The 23,276-nt window shown below is 47.5% G+C and overlaps 1 protein-coding gene across 1 annotated transcript in view; it reads left to right on the top strand.

The window, feature by feature from the left end:
• LOC119383779 (pyrroline-5-carboxylate reductase 3) overlaps nucleotides 1–23,069 on the top strand; it is a 48,870-nt gene extending 25,801 nt beyond the window's left edge. Inside the window, exons 3-6 of the mRNA XM_037652078.2 lie at nucleotides 3,320–3,499; nucleotides 8,183–8,395; nucleotides 13,583–13,675; nucleotides 21,487–23,069. Of these exons, the coding sequence (XP_037508006.1) occupies nucleotides 3,320–3,499; nucleotides 8,183–8,395; nucleotides 13,583–13,675; nucleotides 21,487–21,666 (666 nt within the window). The 3' untranslated portion in view covers nucleotides 21,667–23,069. The remainder of the gene's footprint in view (nucleotides 1–3,319; nucleotides 3,500–8,182; nucleotides 8,396–13,582; nucleotides 13,676–21,486) is intronic.
• The last annotated feature ends 207 nt before the right edge of the window (nucleotides 23,070–23,276 follow it).

Raw genomic sequence — 23,276 nt, 5'->3', positions numbered from 1 at the left:
GCCGCCATGGCTGCGATTGGCGCTGACTAACACTCCTAGGTTTAAATCAACATATATACCCCAGAAAGTGGACGGGAGGATGACCGCCGCCGTAGCTCAGTGGTAGAGCATCGGACGCGTTATTCGAAGGTCGCAGGTTCGGTCCCTGCCGGCGGCAAGTCATCTTTTCGTCCACTTTACTTTCTTCACATTTATATTCTAAATACTACAGATAACACCCCCTGTACTTTCCTTGGCGTTATTGTCTGTTAGTTCTCATTAATATTGTGTCTAACAAAGATAAACGAGCCCTTGAAAAATCATCTGCTTTCCTTCATTCATAGCGAGGGTCTCGTCCTGGCAGACTTAATGCCTTCAGGTAGTATGCGAGGGATTATTGGTCAGCTGCCAACTCGTAAAAAGATCACGTGCTACGTGACGCCAACAGGCAAAAAAAGAGTGTTCCACACTCGCCGCCATGGCTGCGATTGGCGCTGACTAACACTCCTAGGTTTAAATCAACATATATACCCCAGAAAGTGGACGGGAGGATGACCGCCGCCGTAGCTCAGTGGTAGAGCATCGGACGCGTTATTCGAAGGTCGCAGGTTCGGTCCCTGCCGGCGGCAAGTCATCTTTTCGTCCACTTTACTTTCTTCACATTTATATTCTAAATACTACAGATAACACCCCCTGTACTTTCCTTGGCGTTATTGTCTGTTAGTTCTCATTAATATTGTGTCTAACAAAGATAAACGAGCCCTTGAAAAATCATCTGCTTTCCTTTATATATATATACATATATATATATACATATATATATATATATATATATATATATATATATATATATATATATATATATATATAATGCAATATTTAACAATATCGGGCTACGCGAATGTCCAGAGTGACCGCCCGGAAACATGGTTTGCTCCCCTGAATAAGGCTCCCCTGAATAAGGCTCCCCTGAATAAGGGCGAAGTTTTCGTCATCCGCGAAGCTTTCATGTCGAAGCAAATCGTATTCGCCATCCTTCGTAGCTTCGCGCCATTCATGTGTGGACGGCTATTATTCCTTTATGGTGAAACTTGCTACGCACAGAGAAATATTCACAGAACTCATCTGCTATAGTTAAACCGCTGTTTCGCATACCCGCTCTAAATCAATACTTGCACTACTGTGGAGAAAGTCGAAGAGTCGAACAAACAAAATTTGGAGTACGTGGTCCCTGGAATAAAGGCAATTCTAACTTTACCGGCATGATGGGAAATCTAGCAAGAATTTCCCTCGAGCAAAACGGGTGCCACCGCGAACATGCATTTTCCCACGGAAACGTGATTCTCTTGCATAATTTCAAGCTCGAGGGCACGTACGCTAGGATGAAAAAGCACATTTGATACGCGAAGAACTTCCCTGATCCGGTGAATGCCCTTATCTGAATTTTATACGCGCGCTTCGGGATATATGCTATCGTAACACCGTCTTTTTCTCCGAATTCACAAGAAAAAGAAATTGTAGCGACTCTTTGAATTTTCAATTCCGCAGTCAAAATCGAACATGCCGAGTACGTCCAAAAATAGCACTATGGAAATTGGCGAGAGCAAAGTAAAGGACGACTACCTAGAAAGACACAATAATAACTATAGTGGTCATAGCCTACATTACTGACTGATGTGGAGCTTCATTAGCATCCGCGTAAAAGAAAATAGTAGAAAAGTAGAAACACGTCATAACCTTTGCTGCCTGTATTCACAAAATACGCGACAGAGGCTACGGATGTTTCGCAACACACACACACACACACACACACACACACACACACACACACACACACACACACACACACACACACACACACACACACACACACACACACACACACACGCACACACACACGCACACGCACACGCACACACGCACACACGCACACACACGCGCGCGCGCGCATCTCGCGTTTCGCGTAATGTGATGTCATATGATCGATTTGTCGCTTTATCTATTCGGCAAAGGCCGTTCGTCGAGTGGAATCACATTTACATGCCGCCTGCTCTTCTAATGGGCTATGTATTCATGCGAGCTAGGTGCCATATGGAAAGGTAAATTTATAACCGCACCTGATCCGACTTCGCAATTTTTTACAGCGAAGCTGTTTAGCAAATCGTCCCTTGTCCGGCGAACCAAAAAAAAAAAATCTATCATAACCATAGACGGGTATGTGCCACAGAAATTTGGTAATTCTCACTACTCATCATCATAAATGGGTTTGTGCCTCGGAAACTGGGTCAACCCCACTAGTCACCACTGGTCCACTAAAAATGAAAAAAAGAAAGGCAATGGTTAGCCCAAGAAATAGCTGCGAAGCGACGGCGGCGAGCCGGCTGCTGCGAAAATACCCCGAAGCGATGGAAGGCCTACGCCAGCGGCAACGTGCCCACAGATCTATGAGAGGTGCTAACGCTTGGCTTCAGTGCGAGGTTCTGTGTCTGCAGTTTGGACATCCGTGTCGTGTCTGTGAGTGTCTGTGGTTTAACTCGAACCTCACGGCGCTGAGAATCAACGTAGAAACAACCTAGCATCACCTAGCTAAAGCCTAGCAACGACCTAGAAGGAACCTAGAAACAACCTGCATCACCAACCTAAGGCCTGGAAACAACCTAGAAGCAACCACATTAGTCTCCAGAATCGTCCAGTTTCGCTGTGTCAAGCCTTGCTCGGCTTAGTGCAAGCTTCGACAATTTTTTTTTTAAAGTCGCAGTGTTTTAGAATAGGGCCGTTCGACGCCAGACGACCCAGAGCGTGCCCGATTACCTTCTAAAAAATCATGCTCAAGTATTTCACGGCACTATTCCTCCCGGTGGACCATTTCTAGTGGAAAAAAGAGGAAATTTTTCTGTCTTTTACAGCGACAGAAAATATCGCGATGTCGGTCAAAACCTACGTTGCGAGGGAAAAATTAAGAACAGTGCAATAATATACGGACCGTTCTAAAAAAGTCCTAGTTGCTATGAAAAGAACCGCACCTGCTCACTAGAGGCTAATGACGGCGAAGTGCCTGTTTCCATTATTTTTTGATGGCCTAACGTTTCCTACAATGAATACATAGATGAACGAACTCAACTTTCTGTCGTTCTTCGATACCAGGCCTCAGCGAGGTCACTACGATATTAGCGTGCACGGAAGTAACATCAGAAGATGAAAACAAATTTCAAGTGCTTATCTCTCACGCCAATTTTGTTATATTGGTGCGTAATCACCATCGGTAAATATAACGCCCTGCGGCCAACTGTACCGCCGTTTCTGCAGTCCTCAAGAATGCTCAACGCGATTCACTGTGCAGGCGCTGGGTTGCCAGACGACGCACAACAACCTGGACGTGGTGAACCAGTGCGACACTCTCGTGGTGGCGCTCAAGCCCAACGTGGTGCCCGGCGTGCTGGAGCAAGTGGCGCCCGCAGTCCAAAAGCGACAACTGGTTGTCTCCCTGGCGATGGGCGTCACGCTTGGCGATATACAGCAGGTGCTATTGAAAGACCACATCGCACTTTTACGGACAGAACCTTGCTGTACTGTAACTAACGTACTTAATCATGCTCAGTCAGTTAATCAGCAGGGTTATGAGACAAAGACAGCTGTCCAATTATCATAGCCCGTCGCTGAGAAGATGCAACTCAGTCGTACAAAGTGACAGCTAACTAAGACACGCTGATGCAGCTTTCTTCAATTTCGAAATGTTGAAGGCCGTTGCCAGTTGGCGTGCCAGTGTATTCATGCTTCCCTGTTAAATTATCGTGCTCGCCAGCCGTGGCTAACGAGTGGAAGCTTTGATTTGCAGCAGCGATATGCGATAAATTGAGGCCGGCTTCATTTTTCTTAGGTCGCAGGTTGGAATCCCGGCCGCGGCGGCCGCATTTTCGACGGAGGCGAAAATGTCTTGAGGCCCGTGTACTTAGATTTAGGTGCACATTAAAAAACCCCGGATGGTCGAAATTTCCGGAGCCCTCGACTACGGCGTCCCTCATAATCGTATAGTGGTTTGGGGCGTTAAACCCCAACAGTTGTTATTATATTCACTTCTCTTAGAGATAACAGAACTGCAGCCGGGCTAGCTGGTCTTCATTCATCTTGGATTGACTTGTACAGTGCGAAACACAGCGCTGTCCGTGTGTGCTTCTTTGTCGCCTACGTTGTATTTTGCGCTGTACAAGTCAATTCAAGATGATTCATTCTCCTTACTGCTCTTCTTAATCTAACCCGCTTTCATTCATGTTTACCAACGAGCCGGACCGAAATCAGACTTGGCCACGAGCGGGGTTGATGGCGTTAAAGAGCCTTGTCACAGAAATTCCGATGTCGGCGTCGGCGACGTTGCTTGTGAGCGAAAAATACCGATATATGGATGTAAATAATTAAAAATCACGGCTCGAGCCAGAATCGCAACCAGGCAGTCTGCGTGGCAGTCTGGTATTCCACCACAGGGTGTGTCCAGATAAGATCGAACACGAGGTCCCGGTCACCATTCCCGATATTGATGAAATTTACTGCAGGTCTAGGCATTACACCCAGAACAATGGTTTCGCAGTTGGTTTTGCGAAAAAAAATTTGTTCGCCTGAAAAAAAATATACAAATTTTGGCCGCAAAAAAACACTTTTCCGCCAATTTCGCGATTTCTGAATTTTGAGTGCACCTAGGGGAAAAACGGTGGATTTCTTCGTCACAATATTTATTCCCCTTAAAGAACAAGTGAAATACGATCTTATGAGTCTTTTATTTCCCTTGCTTGTCAAAGCGCTTTTGAAGAAAAAAATCACAAACTTGGCAAATCGCACAATGTACCTTTATTTCAGGAATTTATTGCTGCATGCAAGTTAAAGTGAGGATAATAAAACTCGGTACATATTAACTTTGATACTTTCGCTCTCTTTTAAAATAATTTGCTTGGTTTTATCGCGTTCTGTTTTACTTGATAAGTGGGCTGAAACGTAAGTGATTTACCAAAAACGCCGAACTTTGAAAATGATTTTCTCAAAAAGGCCATTTTAAATTTTTTTTTAAAATCCCTCTGATTGAAGTCAAGAACGTCATCTACAATTCTGCAGAAAAAGACGTTGCATTATTTTGGTTGCTAACAAGTTATAGTGCGTCGAATGTGACCATACCAGCCTAGCGGCCGCGTCGTTCGTTATGTGCTGAAACTCGGATATAAGTTGCTAAAAATACTTGTACGTGACTTAATCACAAATCAGTAGCTCCACACCAACAAATGCGCAGCCAGGTGTCATGGTTCAGCAAGCTTTGTCTTGCGATGAGCCGCTTGAGAAGCCCGCAGCAGCGGCCGCTCGATGCTGCGGGCACTCATATTACATGAGTGCCACTTCGACTGCGGATGAGCCCCGCTTGCGCGCCAAACTACGCTCAGAGGACAAACGAGAGAAGGAATGCATCACTGTGAAAGTTAAAGGCCGTTAAGTGCTAACAAATGTCATAGTATGCAACGAAAACTCTGCCGGCAATTTCCCGGTGAGCGCCTTCATTACAGCACGCATGTATTTTTTTCCCTGCTGTTATGCGCGAAGCCGCAAAATATCGTGTAAACGCTCGACTTGCGTTGGATATTCTATCTGTGGACGCACAACAATACAGCATTGTAAAAGCGGTTCTTTAATGAAGCAAAGGACTTGGACACACTTCTTTTCACAGCCGGCTGACAAGTGTTCTGGCACGAGATGAACAACTGCAGTTTGAGTTGTTCGACCATCGTAAGCACGTATGACAGTTTTCTTTAGATGTCAATGGCTTTCTTTTGTGTCATATGTTGCTCATAGAATGAAACTAATTATCTTTAGGCCACCAGAAGAGAGAAAGCAACATATGAGCGCACTACTGGAGGCGCTCACTGGGAAATTGCCGGCAGAGTTTTCGTTGCATACTATGACATTTGTTAGCACTTAACAGCCTTTAACTTTCACAGTGATGCATTACTTCTCTCGTTCGTCCTCTGAGCGTAGTTTGGCGCGCAAGCGGAGCTTATCCGCATTTGAAGCGGCACTCATGTAAAGTGAGCGCCCGCAGCATGGAACGGCCGCTGCTGCGCGGGTTTGTCAAGCGGCTGATCGCAAGACTAAGCTTGCTGAACCATGACACCTGGCTGCGCATTTGTTGGCGTGGAGCTGCTGATTTGTGATTAAGTCACGTACAAGTATTTTAGCAACTTATATCCGAGTTCCACCACATAACGAACGACGCGGCCGCTAGGCTGCCACGGTCACATTTGACGCACTATAACTTGTTAGCAACCAAAATAATGCAACGTTTTTTTCTGCAGAATTGTAGATGACGTCCTTGACTTCAATCAGAGAGATTTTAAAAAAAATTAAAAATGGCCTTTTTGAGAAAATCATTTTCAAAGTTCGGCGTTTTTGGTAAATCACTTACGTTTCAGCCCACTTATCAAGTAAAACAGAACGCGATAAAACCAAGCAAATTATTTTAAAAGAGAGCGAAAGTATCAAAGTTAATATGTACCGAGTTTTATTATCCTCACTTTAACTTGTATGCAGCAATAAATTCCCGAAATAAAGGTATTTTGTGCGATTTGCCAAGTTTGTGATTTTTTTTTTTCAAAAGTGCTTCGACAAGCAAGGGAAATAAAAGACTCATAAGATTGTATTTCACTTGTTCTTTAAGGGGAATAAATATTGTGACGAAGAAGTGCACCGTTTTTTCCCTAGGTGCGCTCAAAATTAAGAAATCGCAAAATTGGCGGAAAAGTGTTTTTTGCGGCCAAAATTTGTATCTTTTTTTTCAGGCGAAAAAAAATTTTCTTCGCAATACTAACTGCGAAACCATTGTTCTGGGTGTAATGCCTAGACCTACAGTAATTTTCATCAAAATCGGGAATGGTGACAGGGACCTCGTGTTCGATCTTATCTGGACACACCCCACAGAGTCAAGCCAATGCTTGAAAGTGCTTCAAAAAGAGACCCTATGCAAGCGTCATGTCGAGCGAGGATTCACGTTAACAGATGCAATATGTACAGACGAACCTCGTCATAGGAAGTAGGATCGGCAGTGTAAATTAGTACGTTATATCCAATATTCGGTGAAACGGTAAAGATAAAAATCGGCTCTAAAAAATCTGCAATCTGGCTCACGCAGTAATCATATATGAAAAAAAAAAGCACAATTCTAGGCATAGGCGTGCGCAACGGGGGGGGGGGGGTGCAAAGTCAGCCCCACATATTGACATAATAGGGAGGGGAGCGCTGCGTTAGGGGGTGGGTCGCAATGTCAGCACCATACATAATTGGGAGGGGGGGCGCTGCGACGAGCCTTCGCCCCCCCCCCCTGAAGGGGAACCCTGCGCACGCCTAAGATTCTAGGTTTAAGCCCATTATAAACTTCGACACATGAGCTTCGTCGTCACATTGGCTTCCAAAGTTTTCCCGTTCTGTTCACACGGTGGCGCAATCAGTGAAATGCGCTTTTTTTGCGCTGGATGACCAAAACTTCCGCTACATTTTCGAATGATTAAAAAAAAAAAAGTGGTTGTGAATTGCCTTTCAATACTTATTTTTGTCCTTTAGTGTTTTGAGCCTTGTGGGAATCAAATATATCTTCGCGACAGCTGATACTGCGCCGACTTTCGCGTTTTCGGTTGCGTTATAAAAAGAATAAACGTCACTGAAATGAAGCGTGATAAACCAAAGTTCGTATTTAGCTCGCTATAACCGATAATTCGCTATGTCAATGTTTGTTATAAGGAGGTTCAACTATATTGCGTGGCAGAAGCATAGCATTACATCAGGCTAGGGTGGCTAACCCGGCGTCACACCATGTGAATTGCGTAATGAATGAGTGGTTGAAAGCTTCCAACCCATTACAAAACTAGGGCTGAGCTATAATTCATCATCATCATAATACATCATAATCCGTCCGTCCGTCCGTCCATCTATCTATCTATCTATCTATCTATCTATCTATCTATCTATCTATCTATCTATCTATCTATCTATCTATCTATCTATCTATCTATCTATCTATCTATCTATCTATCTATCTATCTATCTATCTATCTATCTATCTATCTATCTATCTATCTATCTATCTATCTATCTATCTATCTATCTATCTATCTATCTATCTATCTATCTATCTATCTATCTATCTATCTATCTAATGTAATCTGCCTCACGTACGCAGAGGCTTCCCCCGGAGACGCGCGTCGTGCGCGTGATGCCCAACACGCCGTGCCTGGTGCGCCAAGGAGCCAGCGTGTTCGCGCGCGGTGTCGCGGCCACCGCAGATGACGCGAGCCTGGTGTCTCGACTGCTGGCCAGCGTGGGCCACTGCGAGGAGGTGCCCGAGTCACTCATGGACGTCGCCACGGGGCTCAGCGGCAGTGGACCGGCATACGTGAGCGCCCCATGACGATGACTGAAACAAAAAGATAGTCACAGTTTCGCCGCAACGGCGAAGCAATGAATGCGATAGCAATAAAGTGGAATGTAACGCGAAGAACGGAAAGCAGCTCGAAATTGCCAGCGCGTCGTTCGAGCCCAAATGACGCACGAAAAGAACGCACACAGGACGAGCGCGAACTATCATGCGTCACAGCTCGACACTTGAAGCGCACTGCTCAAACATAAAGCAGGGCTCACGAAACGAACGAACAGGTACACACAGGACGAGCGCGAACTGTCACAGTTGTTATTTATTTCTGTTTGAACAGCGCGCTCCTTTCGCAAACGCGGCCGCTGCGAAGTGACCTTCGTACGCTCTGCGGCTTCAGCGCGGACCTCGCGGGGAGAGCACAAGACATACAACCGCCCGCTCCACCCCCCCCCCCCCCCCGGCCGCCCCCTTCTTTCCTCGAGGTAAGCGCACGAAGGCAGCCACGCCCTGTAGGGCGAAGATCAACGGCGTTCGCAGGAGCGGGGCGATGATCTTTAAAGCGCGCAACGCACGCACGTCGCGCCATCTATGTGGCAAATAAGAAAGCATGCTGAAGGAAATGGTGTATATAAATAGCTCGCCGTTAGCAGGCTGAAAGACGGTACTGTTGATGGCGTAACCGTCTAACGCCGCTCCCTGGAAAGGGAGAGGTCGCCCGTTCGATTCCGCGCGTCGGAAAGTTTTTCTGAATTATTTTTCTTTGTGGCTTTTATATATATAAATACGGTGAATGACGGCGGCCGACGACGGCAAAAATCAGCTGAGACTGTCCATATAATTGCTATCGCAATAATATATTGGTGGACAACTTAGTCATTGGTTCGACATTAAAGAAACACAATATAGCTGCTGTAAGAATGGATGGACAACCCTATTTTATGGATGGCCGAATATTATTTTAATAGATTAACGATTAATCGTTCACTCCTGAGAGATTAATCGACGAATCCTTATCAATGAGTTTTTTTTTTTCCACGGATTAATCGATTCAAAAATAACCTAGGCATGGCTTTAGTAAAGTAAACACCAATTACCAGCAGATCCAAGGGGAGCCTCCGCAACGTCGTGCAAAGTTGAGCAAAGAACCAGTGGTTTAGCAAACTGCGAAGTAGGATTAGCGAGGCTTAATGGAGTTGATTATCGTTTGGCTATTGATTTACTTTTGCTGAAGTGTTTGGTAAAGTGACGGTAGTCGTCGCCACGGCGAACGAGGAGGTACGTAGAGAACTTATCCAGGGCGAGGAAGAACCCCGCAGGAGAGAGCTTAGTGAGCGCGCGCGCCTCCAGCGCCATCTCAGCACCTCCTCCTTTCCACTTCCCTCCTCCTCTCCACTTGCCTCCCTGGGCCCGCTCGCTCCCTGGCTATATAAAAAAAAATAGCACGCGTTCGGCTAGAGAGGCTAGAAGGGAACCCTTCTAGCCTCTCTAGTTCGGCTACGCTGCCAAGGAAGGGAGAAGGAAGGTTGAAAGCTCGTCTTAACAGCTCTGCAGTAAAAGGCCGAAACAGTTTATATTCGGGCGGACCTGCAAGATTGCCGGCCCGGTCTCAGGCCACCCGGGCATTATGTGCAGTAAGGCATAGCCTTTCCACCTCTGCCCGGGCCCGCTAGAGTGCCCATAGTTGGTCGTGTAGATGCGAGGTAGTGAGATCGCTTAGCCATTGCTCTCCACAGAGGCACGGTTCTTTGTTGGCCTTTTTTTATATTTCTCTGATCTCTGTGCATTTCCGTAAGACGTGTGCCATGTTTGCGTGTTCGTGCTTGCAAAGTTTGCATATACAGTTCCACCTTGCAAACGAATAAATAGAGTCAGGCCTCTATTTATTTGTAAGGAAGGTAGGACGAAGATGAAAAATACGACTGAGTAATGGCTTTAGAAATAATATTTACTCTGTTAAACACTAAATGTTAATGGTTCTGATGAATAGTCAAGCGATCAACAAGATATGATGTAAAGCCAAAGAGGACAGAAATTCAGGGGACCATGCGCGCTAGCTGACGCCACGACGGACCTGAATAAAGATTTTCCATTCCAATCCACTCCATTCCATGGAGATTTGAAGAAATGAAAAATTGTTGAACAAGAAATGCCGCTGGAGTGTATTGGAACTACGAATCCCGCTATGAAATGGCCCTTACTGAGTGCATACACTGAGTATGAGAGCCTTGGCTGAAACCGAGCAACGCGATGAAAAATAATGTTTTATGTTCATTTCTTTATAGCGGTGATCGCATTACGTGTAGAGGGACGATAGACAAGCCACCTTATGGCTTTCACAGGCCTGTTAGACTATGTACTACTGATAGTAGCAATAAAGATTATTATTATTATTATTATTATTATTATTATTATTATTATTATTATTATTATTATTATTATTATTATTAGTATTGGGTCATTCCAAGTGAAACGTCCCAGCCCAAAATTCGACCACCAGCGATGCTATTGAAAAAAATTGAGCTAGAAGGTATTTATGTGAGAGTGATTTTAGTAGAGTATTTTCATTCAGAAAAATTATCTGGTCACGTGACGGCCTTTTGAAAATTCCGGCGAGATGGAAAAGTTGGGTGGGAATATATTACGCGTGCTCACCCTTGAAACTGGGTACAATGGCACATTGTGTTTTAAACCATTCTATTGTCATTTTTCTTTCACGTGACGTCACAAGAAAAACCATATATTAATTTTCCGGCTTAAATAGGCTTAGCAAAGAAGCAAGAAAACGTGCAAATTCAGACCATTTTCGTAAAACCGGCGGCAACGTTTCAGCCGCAAAAATTTTATAGCTGTTTTACCAGTCAACGTAGTATCTGCTAAAAATATTTTTAACCTTTGTAAGCTAGCGTTTATTGAGATAAATGCTTGCAAAGTTGACAAAAAATGACTTTTTGGGGAGATTCACTCGTAAATTAAGCATTGAGGCCCTCGTGATAAAAATGTGTGAAAGGGTTCTTTATATGCTCCAACGTCTTCTCTTGTGATGTGGAAATTTTTATTCCTGTAAATTTTGTTTAAAGCGAAAAAATAATTTTTGATGTCCACAACCAATGTCACTGGTAGGCGCTGGCAAACAGAATCGTTTTCCGTGATTTTAGGTAAATTATTGCGATTGATACTTGGTTAGTTCTGTAGCTCATATTATTTAAGACCTTGTTAGCTTATTTCCACTGGTTATTGTCAGCCTTGTTTTAGGTATGTATATATTGACCATGAGGCATCAGACAGTAGATGGACGACAAGCCGGGCCCCTAAAGGGCTACATGCCTAAAATAGAAATAACGTTTTGAACTTTTGCTACCACGAGGAGGACCACAACCTATAAGCAGAGTGGAACTTCCTTGTCACTTCCCATGTCAAAAGCGCATGCGACGATGTTGGCGGCCCACTGAAACATCTGGCAGCAAGAGCAAGTCTACGAAGGTCATATGGTGGTCAGATTCCGCCACCACATGCTTTGTTTGGCTGGACCAAAAGTAATGTAAAGAGTGTTACAGTGATCTGGTTGCCACATTGCAAAATTCAAGAAACGAGAACCCAGCTCGCTCAGAGATTCGCCATGGTGATCTCTGTCAAAGGGACCCGACAACTGTACCATTTCGAACCGCCTACTCCTTCAACACTGTCCGCCGCGGTGGTGTAACAGTTAGGGTATTCGGCTGATGACCCAAAGGTCGCGGGTTTGATCCCGGCCTCGGCGTTCGCGTTTTGATAGAGGCAAAATGCTAGAGGCCGTGTACTGTGGGATTTCAGTGCATGTTAAAGAACACCAGATGGTAGAAATTTCCGGAGCCCTCCACTATGGCGTGCCTCATAATCATGTCTTGGTTTTGGCACTTAAAACCCCTGATACTGTTATTACTTTTTTCAGAACAACGTGTTGGGATTGCATCATTCTCCAACAGTCATGAACTTCAAGTGAGAAAGCCCGTATGTATGACAAGGTGGCCTACTTTGACATTAACGATTAAGGTGTACAAAATGCGACCAGAGGACGGCACATCGGAAAGCAATAGGCCTGAACAACAAGAAATTTACGTTTTCAAGCCATAATTTCCTTTTGAAAGTGTTGGTAAACCATGAAACGCTGTTCTCATGCTAGTGTGAGACACCCGAGAGCAAGAAATCATGTGATTCACACATCCGTGTGGCATAAAATGAAGCAGAGTCAGCCAATAAATACCACTGCCAAATGCTAATGCCCATGCTGTGCTCGTCTGCCTGACTTCCCCCTAGTGCCAAGAAAGCCAGTTATGAAGGCACGAAAGCAAGCTAATTCCGATATGCGTATACACTGATGCGAAATAACGCTGCCATAGTTTGCTTGAAACACTAACGGAGCCCTCATGCAAGCCCAAAAAATCGCTGAGAAAAAGCACGTGTTCCGCAGAAAAGACAGACATCGGTAGTGCATTCCAGTGACATTGGTTGTGGACGTCAAAAATTATTTTTTCGCTTTAAACAAAATTTACAGGAATAAAAATTTCCACATCACAAGAGAAGACGTTGGAGCATATAAAGAACCCTGTCACATATTTTTATCACGAGGGCCTCAATGCTTAATTTACGAGTGAATCTCCCCAAAAAGTCATTTTTTGTCAACTTTGCAAGCATTTATCTCAATAAACGCTAGCTTACAAAGGTTAAAAATATTTTTAGCAGATACTACGTTGACTGGTAAAACAGCTATAAAATTTTTGCGGCTGAAACGTTGCCGCCGGTTTTACGAAAATTGTCTGAATTTGCACGTTTTCTTGCTTCTTTGCTAAGCCTATTTAAGCCGGAAAATTAATATATGGTTTTTCTTGTGACGTCACGTGAAAGAAAAATGACAATAGAATGGTTTAAAACACAATGTGCCATTGTACCCAGTTTCAAGGGTGAGCACGCAATATATTCCCATCCAACTTTTCCATCTTGCCGGAATTTTCAAAAGGCCGTCACGTGACCAGATAATTTTTCTGAACGAAAATACTCTACTAAAATCACTCTCACATAGTTACCTTCTAGCTCAATTTTTTTCAATAGAATCGCTGGCGGTCGAATTTTGGGCTGGGACGTTTCACTTGGAATGACCCTATTATCAACTTGCCACAATAATCTACAACCCCCCCCCCCCCCCCCCCACACCCACCACTTTGATCTCTGCAGGTGTACGTCATGATTGAAGCTCTCGCCGACGGTGCCGTGAGGCAGAGGATGCCGAGGGATCTTTCCTACAGGCTGGCTGCCAACACTGTCATGGTAAGTGCGCGACAAGGATTGTTATGGCAGTAGAAGTAAACGCATATGTCGGACTGGGCGACGCCGATGTGCCGCAGGGACTATATCTGTATTTGTACAGCCTCACATCCACGTCTCGCTCTGCGACTCGCAAATGAAATAATTCAACGAAGTTTGGTCTCTACGGTGAAAAAAAAGTGCACACAGACTGCCGACAAAAGTTGTTTAGTGCGAGAGGGTAGACCTTGCTCCTTTTACATGGGGGCCTTTGCTCAGTCAGGCAACTCCGTGAGCAAGGCTTCCGTTCGAAAGGCTGAAACTGCACTCACGTTGACATGTGCCCAATTACCTGTCCTTGCAATGATGTTTTCTCCATCTCCGTACCGGCTGATATATATATATATATATATATATATATATATATATATTGTCACGTGGCCGTGACGTCGACGAAGACCGTAAGCGACGTGTCCAAGATGAAACTCTTTATTTGGCCGAACTTGTGGCCGGTAAACGGAAAATTAATTTACAGCAATACACACGGTATGCACTGATAGCGGCGAACAGTGCGTTGACCGTCGATCAACTGACAAGCGGGGAAGCGCGTCGGCATTTATACACGTGCCGTCGAATATTCCAGCGTTATCGCTGGTTGTCGCGCAAACTCTACAATAAGCTCGAGTGCTTGCGTCTTGCGCGAAATCTTAACAAAACGATCTACAATAATCGCGAAGCTTCTCGAACAATGAAGTGCAGTTTGCGCTGAGCATTGCTGACAGTCTTTGTGGGCGAAAGCCGAATACAGCAAAAGTGATAAGAAACGCACGTGGCAATGCCCCCTCTGAAAAAGCATCGTCCCGATGCTTAAAACAGAACACGGCGGGGGGGGGGGGGGTGGCCAATGCATGCAACAATAACAAGAATAAAGCAAGAAAGTACAATAAACAAGCACAAGAAAGTACAATAAAAATAAGCACCAGCAGGAAAGTACAATAATAAAGTAAAAGTACAGTCCTCAGATTCACTAACGCACGTAATATGGCTTTATGCGCACGGCGCTGCTGAGAGTTCGTAATGCCGTCAGGGACAGCCTCGTAGTCAAGTGCGCCGAGGCGTCGAAGTACCCTGTATGGTCCGAAGTATCGTCGAAGAAGCTTCTCACTAAGTCCCCGTCGGCGTATTGGCGTCCATACCCACACACGGTCACCGGGTTGGTATTCCATGTGGCGTCGTCGAAGGTTGTAGCGGCGGCTGTCATTCGTCTGCTCGTTCTTGATCCGTAGGCGGTTGAGGTGTCGTGCTTCTTCGGCGCGCTGTAGGTAGGTGGTCACGTCGATGTTTTCATCGTCGGTCACGTTTGGTAACATGGCGTCGAGCGTCGTTGCCGGGCTCCGTCCGTAGACCAACTTGTATGGCGTCATCTTCGTCGTTTCTTGTACGGCCGTGTTGTACGCGAAGGTCACGTACGGAAGGATGGCGTCCCACGTCTTGTGTTCGACGTCGACGTACATGGCCAGCATGTCGGCGATGATCTTATTTAGACGCTCGGTGAGGCCGTTGGTCTGTGCGTGGTACGCAGTGGTCCGGCGGTGGCTTGTGTGGCTGTATTTCAAGATCGCCTGAGTTAGGTCAGCCGTAAACGCCGTACCTCTGCCGGTGATGAGAACCTCTGGGGCGCCGTGTCGAAGGACGATGCTCTCAATGAAGAACTTGGCTGCCTCAGCGTCACTACCTTTGGGCAGGGCTTTTGTTTCGGCGTAGCGGGTGAGGTAGTCGGTAGCCACGACGATCCATTTATTCCCGCAAGTCGACGTTGGGAACGGCCCCAGGAGGTCCATCCCCATCTGCTGGAATGGTCGCCGAGGAGGCTCGATCGGCTGAAGGAAGCCTGCTGTTCTTGTGGGCGGTGTATTCCGTCGCTGACAGTCTCGGCACGCCCTTAAGTAGCGAGTAACGTCGGCGGCAAGGCGCGGCCAGTAGTACTTTTCCTGCACTCGTGCTAGCGTGCGGGAAAGTCCGAGGTGTCCAGCCGTCGGGTCGTCGTGCAGGGCATGCAGAATTTCTGGTCGCACTCCCGAAGGTACAACGATAAGGTAGCTGGCTCGGGCCAAAGAGAAGTTCTTCTTTACGAGGACGTTGTTTTTCAAGGAAAATGATGCCAATCCTCGCCTGAATACTTTTGGGACAACGAAGGTCGTGCCCTCCAGGTATTCCACTAGATCCTTCAGTTCCGGGTCGGCTCGCTGTAGTTCGGCACTTATGGCTCCCAAGAAGCTGTCATCATCCTGGTCGTCGAGGGGTGGTGGGTCGACGGGGGCACGAGACAAGCAGTCGGCGTCGTAGTGTTTCCTTCCGGACTTGTACACGACGGTAATGTCAAATTCTTGAAGTCTTAGGCTCCGCCGTGCGAGGCGAGCTGAAGGCTCCTTCAAGTTAGCTAGCCAACACAAGGCGTGATGGTCGCTCACAACTTTGAAGGGCCTGCCGTAGAGGTAGGGGCGAAACACTGACGTAGCCCAGATGATGGCGAGGCACTCCTATTCTGTTATGGAATAGTTGGCCTCTGCCTTAGACAGCGACCGGCTAGCATGATAACCCTTTCCAGTCCACCCGTCCGCTGCACAAGGACGGCGCCGAGTCCTACGCTGCTTGCATCGGTGTGAATCTCCGTATCGGCGTATTTGTCTAAATGCGCAAGTATCGGAGGCGTCTGCAGGCGTCATTTCAGTTCATGAAATGCTTCGACTTGCGCTGTTTGCCACCTGAATTCGACGTCGCTCTTCGTGAGCTGCGTTAGTGGATCGGCTATCCGAAAAAAGTCTTTGACAAAGCGTCTGTAATAGGCGCAAGGGCCGAGAAATCGGCGCACGGCCTTCTTGTCGGTGGGTGGCGGGAAAGCAGCGATAGCAGCTGTCTTCTGTGGGTCTGTGAGCCCTTCAGTCTTGCTGATCACGTGACCTAAAAACAAGAGCTCCTGGTACGCGAAGCGGCACTTTTCTGGCTTCAGGGAGAACCCGGAGTTCTTGATTGCTTGAAGTACGGATTGAAGTCTCTGGAGGTGTTCGTCGAAGTTCGAGGAAAACACAACGACGTCGTCCAAGTAAACAAGGCAAGTCTGCCACTTCAAGCCAGCTAATACAGTATCCATGACTCGTTGGAAAGTCGCAGGTGCCGAGCAAAGACCAAAGGGCATGACCTTAAACTCGAACAGGCTGTCCGGTGTTATGAAGGCAATCTTTTATCGGTCTCTCTCGTTGACTTCGATTTGCCAGTAGCCGGTCTTGAGGTCCATCGAAGAATAGTACTTCGCGTTGTGGAGTTGATCTAGGGCGTCGTCTATACGTGGGAGAGGGTACACGTGCTTTTTCGTGATTGTGTGCAGGCGACGATAATCGACGAAGAAACGTACGGTCCCATTCTTCTTCTTCACTAACACCACGGGTGACGCCCACAGACTCTTTGAAGGCTGGATGATGTCGTCGCGTAGCATTTCGTCGACTTGTTCTTTATGGCCTCACGTTCTCGCGTCGAAACTCTGTACGGGCTCTGACGAAGTGGCCTGGTACTTTCTTCTGTTATGATGCGATGTCTTGCGACCGGTGTCTGCCGAAACCTGGGCGACGATGAAAAGCAGTCCTTGTATTGCAGGAGTAGGGGTTTGAGCTGGTCTTGCTTGACCTGCGGAAGGCTCGGGTTGACGTCGAAATTTTGTTCGGGACCTCGATTCGTCGAAGCAGGTTCGGTAGCATTGAAGAGGGCGAAAGCATTGCTGGCGGCCACACATTCGTCGATGTAGGCGACCGTCGTAGCAATGTTGAGGTGCCTATATTCGTGGCTGTAGTATGTCAGCACTACCTTTGCTTTACCGTCACATAGCTCAGCTATACCTCTTGCGACACAAATTATGACGGTTCAGGAGTAGGTGCTGATCGCCCTCGATGACGCTTTCAAGGTTCGCAGGGTATTCGGTGCCGACGGAAATAATGACGCTGGAGCGCGGCGGAACGGTCGCCTGCTCGTCTATCACATTCAATGCATGGTTCCCTGGCGTCGCGAGGGGCGGGAGCGCTTTGTCTGAGGTTAGTGTTAAGACTCAGACCTCAGGTCGATGACGTTGCCGTGGTTAATTAGGAAGTCCATTCCGAGTATCACATCTCTGGAGCAGTTTTGTAGGATTACAAAGCTCGCAGGATAAGTCCGGTTATTCATGGTGAGTCTCGCTGTGCAGACACCAATCGGCGTTATCAGGAGGCCTCCAGCTGTCCGGATTTCGGGTCCACTCCAAGCGGTCTTTACTTTCTTCAGCTTGGTGGCAAATGGCCCACTGACGACGGAATAGTGGGCCCCAGTGTCGACGAGAGCGGTGACGTTGTGGCCGTCGATGATAACGTCGAGGTCGCTAGTTCGTCGTCTTGCGTTGCGGTTGGGTCGCGGCGTCGTGTCACGGCTGCGTCGGTTTGTTCCGCTGCTTCTATGTTGCGTCGTCGGGTCTTCTTCGGTCCGCGAGGTTTCGTCGGCAGGGCTTCGTCTGCTTCGCGTCGTGTTCTGCAGGTCTCGTCGCGTTGTCGTCGTCAGCGGCCGCGGAGGATCTTCGGCATTTCGTCGCCCAGCAACCGCACCTCCATCGGTTGCTGCGCTTAGTTTCCCGGATACGGGCTAGGCGACCGGCTCCGGTTTGGGCCACTGCACTGCCGGCAGTGCGGTGACATGTAGCGGCCAGGCGACGGCGAGCGAGAGGGTCGTCGTTCTTGCCACTGTGTTCCGGTGAGGTAGTCGTCGATGTCGCGAGGCCGTTCGCCTGGCTGCGGGCGCGGAGCGTTGACGGCGAATCCTCACAGCCCCATCTGTCGGTACTGAGAGCGGCGGTACGTGTGGCCGGCCTCCCCGCAGTGGTAGCAGAGCGGGCGGTTGTCAGGTGTGCACCAAACGTCGGTATCCTCGGCGTGTATCGCTGGCCGGCTGGCGGGCGGTATGACGTCGGTGGTGGCGGCGGTGGTGCCTAGCGGCGAGGCGTCTTGACGTGGTCGAGGAGGGGGAGGGGCGTTGCGTCGGGCTGCAGCAGCATAGCTCATTGCTTGCGGCTGCGTTGACTCAGGGGCGCCCAGCGACTGCTGGATTTCCTGTCGGACGATGTCTGCGATCGAGGCATCTTGAGCCTGGCACGACGAGAACATTCGATGAAGTTCTTCGCGCACTACGGCCCTTATGGTCTCCCGCAGATCGTCGGAGCCGATAGGTTGAACCGCTGCGCTGTCTGGGATCAAGTGGCGGTTGTATTGCCAGGTGCGCATTTCCAACGTGCCCTCAATTGTTGTGGCCTCGGAGACAAATTCCTGGACTGTCTTGGGTGGGTTCCCCATGAGCCCAGCGAAGAGCTCTTGCCTTACTCCTCGCATGAGGAAACGGACCTTCTTCTCCTCGGTCATGTTAGGGTCGGTGTGGCGGAAGAGTCTGGTCATTTCTTCCGCGAAGGTTGTCACTTTTTCGTTCGGGAGCTGGACCCGTGTCTCCAGCAATGCGGCGGCCCTTTCTTTTCGCACGACGCTTGTGAACGCTGCGAGGAACCTGGTCCAGAAAATGTCCCACGTTGTCAGGGTAGGCTTCCTGTTCTCGAACCACGTCCTGGCGCTGTCTTCCAAAGCGAAGTACACATAGCGTAACTTGTCGCTGAGGTCCCAGTTGTTGAAGGCCGCAGTCCTCTCGTACGACTCGAGCCACGTTTCTGAGTCCTCACATGATGATCCCCGAAAGATTGGCGGCTCCCTTGGCTGCTGCATCCCGATCACGGGCGGTGGTGTAGTGGCTGTTATCGTTGCCGCAGTCGTGGTCCTGACCTTGGTCTTCCGAGTCTTGTCGGGTAGAGACCCGTACTTCAGTGCTAGACCTTGTTGCGTACGGCTAGCTCGCTGGTCGTGGTTGGGGTCGATGTCTTCTCCGTACTGTGGGCTGGGTTCACGGCTTGAACGGCGTCCGGAACATGAACGAACAGCACCTCCACCAGATGTCACGTGGTCGTGACGTCGACGAAGAGCGCAGGCGACGTGTCCAAGATGAAACTCTTTATTTGGCCGAACTTGTGGCCGGTAAACAGAAAGTTAATTGACAGCAATACACACGGTATGGACTGATAGCGGCGAACAGAGCGTCGACCGTCGATCAACTGACAAGCGGTGAAGCGCGTCGGCATTTATACACGTGCCGTCGAATATTCCAGCGTTATCGCTGGCTGTCACGCAAACTCTAGAATAAGCTCGAGTGTAACTTGCCAGTGAAAGATAACTTGCCACCGGCAGCTGCCGAACCTGCGACCTTCGAATAACGCGTCCGATGCTTTACCTCTGAGATGCGGCGGCGGTCATCCTTCCGTCCACTTTATGGGGTAAATATGTGCATTTAAACCTAGGAGTGTTAGTCAGCACCGATCGGAGCCATGGCGGCGAGCGTGGAACACTCTTTTTCCGCCTGTTGGCGTCACGTAGCACGTGATCTTTTTTTACGAGCGGGCAGCTGACCAATAATCCCTCGCATACTACCTGAGGGCATCAAGTCTGCTAGAACGAGACGCTCGCTATGAATGAAGGAAAGAAGGTGACTTTTATGGGCTCGTTTTTATTTGTTAGACGCAATATTAATTAGGAATAACACACAATAATGCCAAGGAAAGTATAGGAGATGTTCCTTGTGGAAATTGGGATATAAATGTGATGACAGTAAACTGGATGAAAAAAAAACATGGTTGATCCCTCTGTCATAGGAATCGGTATAACACGAAAGTAAAACGTGTCTTCACAGACGTAGTTGAGCGTTTGTTGTGGATTGTTTCGCCCCGAGGGCGAAGGAATGAATGCTATAGCAACAAGTTGTAGTGTCACGTGAAGAACGGCAAGCAGCTCGAAACTTGCAACGCGCTGCTCAAGCAGAAAGGACGCACAGAACGAACATACACAGGATGAGCGCGAACTAACAACTGTCACAGCTCGACAGTTAAAGCGCGCTGGTCAAATACAAAGGAGGACGCACGAAACGAACGCACAAGTATACACAGGATGAGCGCGAACTGTCACAGCTGTAACTTGTTTGTGAGCAGCGCGCTCATTTCGCAAAAGCGGCCGCTGGAGTGAGCGAAGTGACCTTCATGCTCTCTCTAACTTCAGCGCAAACTTGCGGTGACAGCGCAAGACGTACAAGATAAGCGCGCGCGCAGGAGCGACCACGCCCTGTAGAGGCGCACGGTCATCTCAACGCGTGGGGCGACGCGCGCCGTTCGAGCCCTTCACGCCAGCTCAGTAGTGATAACGAAAACACGCTGATGTACCGCGATCTCTGAGTACAGCCACCGGCAATTGGTGTACATAAATAGCACGCCGTTAGCATGTCGAAGAACGTGCAGTCTGCGGAGGAGTCGTTTCGCGCTGCGCGCTGGGGATCGAAGGGTCGTAAGTCGGACTCCCAGAGACGGAACTTTTTGTTCTTGTTTTTTTTTTCTTTGCCATATGTTAGTCTTTATATTTTAGAACGTCATATACGTGATGGAAATGCGTCAGTGGAGCCGTGGTGGACCCCGGCATGAAACACTTTCGTGTTAAAAGAATAGTATTCTATATTGTATTTTGTATGCGCGATACCAGCGAATGTAGGCGCTTTTTTTCACTTCAATCGCTGAACTTAATTTTTATATATTTCTTTTCCGTGAAGACGACGCTATCCGACCAACGAGACGAAATATCCCGACCAACTAAAGAGGCTAACATCATCGCTGCCAAATTGGTCGTGTAATGTTGAAGCTTGGTACAGCGGCAGTCGGTCGACCATGTTTGTTATCTTCCCCACAGGGTTCGGCTAAGATGGTGCTCTCAACGGGTAGGCATCCGGGCTCGCTGAAGGACGACGTGAGCTCCCCGGCCGGCACCACTTGCGAAGGTCTCTGGGCGCTCGAGAAGGCTGGATTTCGAGCAGCGCTCATCGAGGCAGTCGCTGCGGCTACCGCAAGGGCCGCTAGAGGTCGCCACTGAAACCTCGTACACACGGTTGTGACCGGTACCAGAAATAGTTTTATACGCCCACAATGCTCGTGAATCTGCAGCGGTTGCAGTAGGGAACTAGCTTAAGTGTGCCGACTTCATCCAGCGCTACGGCCGCGTAACACCAGATTCGTGGTCTTTTGAATCCTAGTCGCTTGAGACCACATAGCGGAATTGTGTGAGACGAAAGCTGAGATTTGAGTGCCTCGCCTTGTTGTTCAGCGAAGGAGTCTACTATGGGGATTGAAAAAAAAACGCGAACAGTGCGGCATCTACATTCTATGCTGATTCGCATTTTCTTTAAAGCGGTTGTAGCCTGGACGCCAATAGTGTCATCCATGATACAATCATGAACTACTCTAGCATCTTCTTATTGCGACCAAGGGCAGAGCGTGATGTAAACAGCACGCCGCGCTGTTGGCGTGTCTTTCAATCCCCCTGCACATGGCGCGTGCCATTGCAATCTTACCATGACGCACGTACATTAAGATAATGCTTCTGTGCGAGTAAAGTAGAAAATTTAGGTATGGTGATTTTGAGTATTCTCGGAGTGATTATTTTTTATACGGCAAGTTTTTACGGTAAGGTACAAAGGACGCGCTGCTCTTGCTGCGTGAACTTCCAAAAACTGACTTCCTTCTTGGAAGTCAGTTTTTGTCACGGTGCCATTTTTCTGATGTCCGTTATCAACATAGACTGTCCATTGTTTTGATTATTTTTTTTCTGAACTGCGGCTTCACTGACCATGTTCTGAACCACCAAACACTCAACCAAATGGAGAATGAACTGTTCTATGAGCCCACGCTTAGTAGATCAATGTATGCATTTCTGCAAATGTTATTGTTGAGCATGATTTACGCACAATGCACCAGAGTCAGGTGAAGACACTTTATTTTTTTATCTCTTAAAAACAAATACATGTTCGCCTTTTGTGTATTACCTGCCCATTCTTTGCACGTTTTACCTCCTATCATGATAGATCCCCTATCAACTAGCTTTCAGCATTATTTGTTAGCTTAGCGGTTGTGTGTCATATTCTATACTAAACGTGTGCGATTTTTAATTTTGTAGTTTTAAAGTATTTTATTGGCTCAATGCGTAATGTTTGTTTTTAATGTTAACGCGATGAAAAGCTTTATGCCGTTCTCCAGTTCACTGCCACGCTTGCGGTACTAAAACTTCACCGCACCGTTTACTGCACATTCATTTCGCACGAAAATGAAACATTCTATAATGAACTTGTGCACTATTGTATTGATGTGGTGTGATCGCTGCTGCCACTTGGCATCATAGGCGGTATAAATCAGATGATTTATATCGTATCGGTATTAGCAAGAGCTCTGTATGACGAGTTTGCATGTAAGCTGCATAGTTTTCTTCAATAAAACCATAATTCACGCTTGACTACATCGTCATGCTTTTGTATTAGATGAAGAATACGGTCTACTCATAAATAGAACTTACACTGTGACTGAAATTTCGTTTCCCAAGTGCAACGCAAAGATAGCTTATGACAACGCACATCACAAACAAGGAGGACCGAGAACACAAGAAAAAACGAACAAACATTAACGCTGAACGTTCTGTGCTTATTTGGCTAT

This window comes from Rhipicephalus sanguineus, chromosome 2 (assembly GCF_013339695.2).
Source record: "Rhipicephalus sanguineus isolate Rsan-2018 chromosome 2, BIME_Rsan_1.4, whole genome shotgun sequence".
Classification (NCBI taxonomy): domain Eukaryota; kingdom Metazoa; phylum Arthropoda; class Arachnida; order Ixodida; family Ixodidae; genus Rhipicephalus; species Rhipicephalus sanguineus.
Note: the sequence above shows the minus strand (reverse complement) of the source record. Positions and strands in the feature narration are given on the sequence as shown.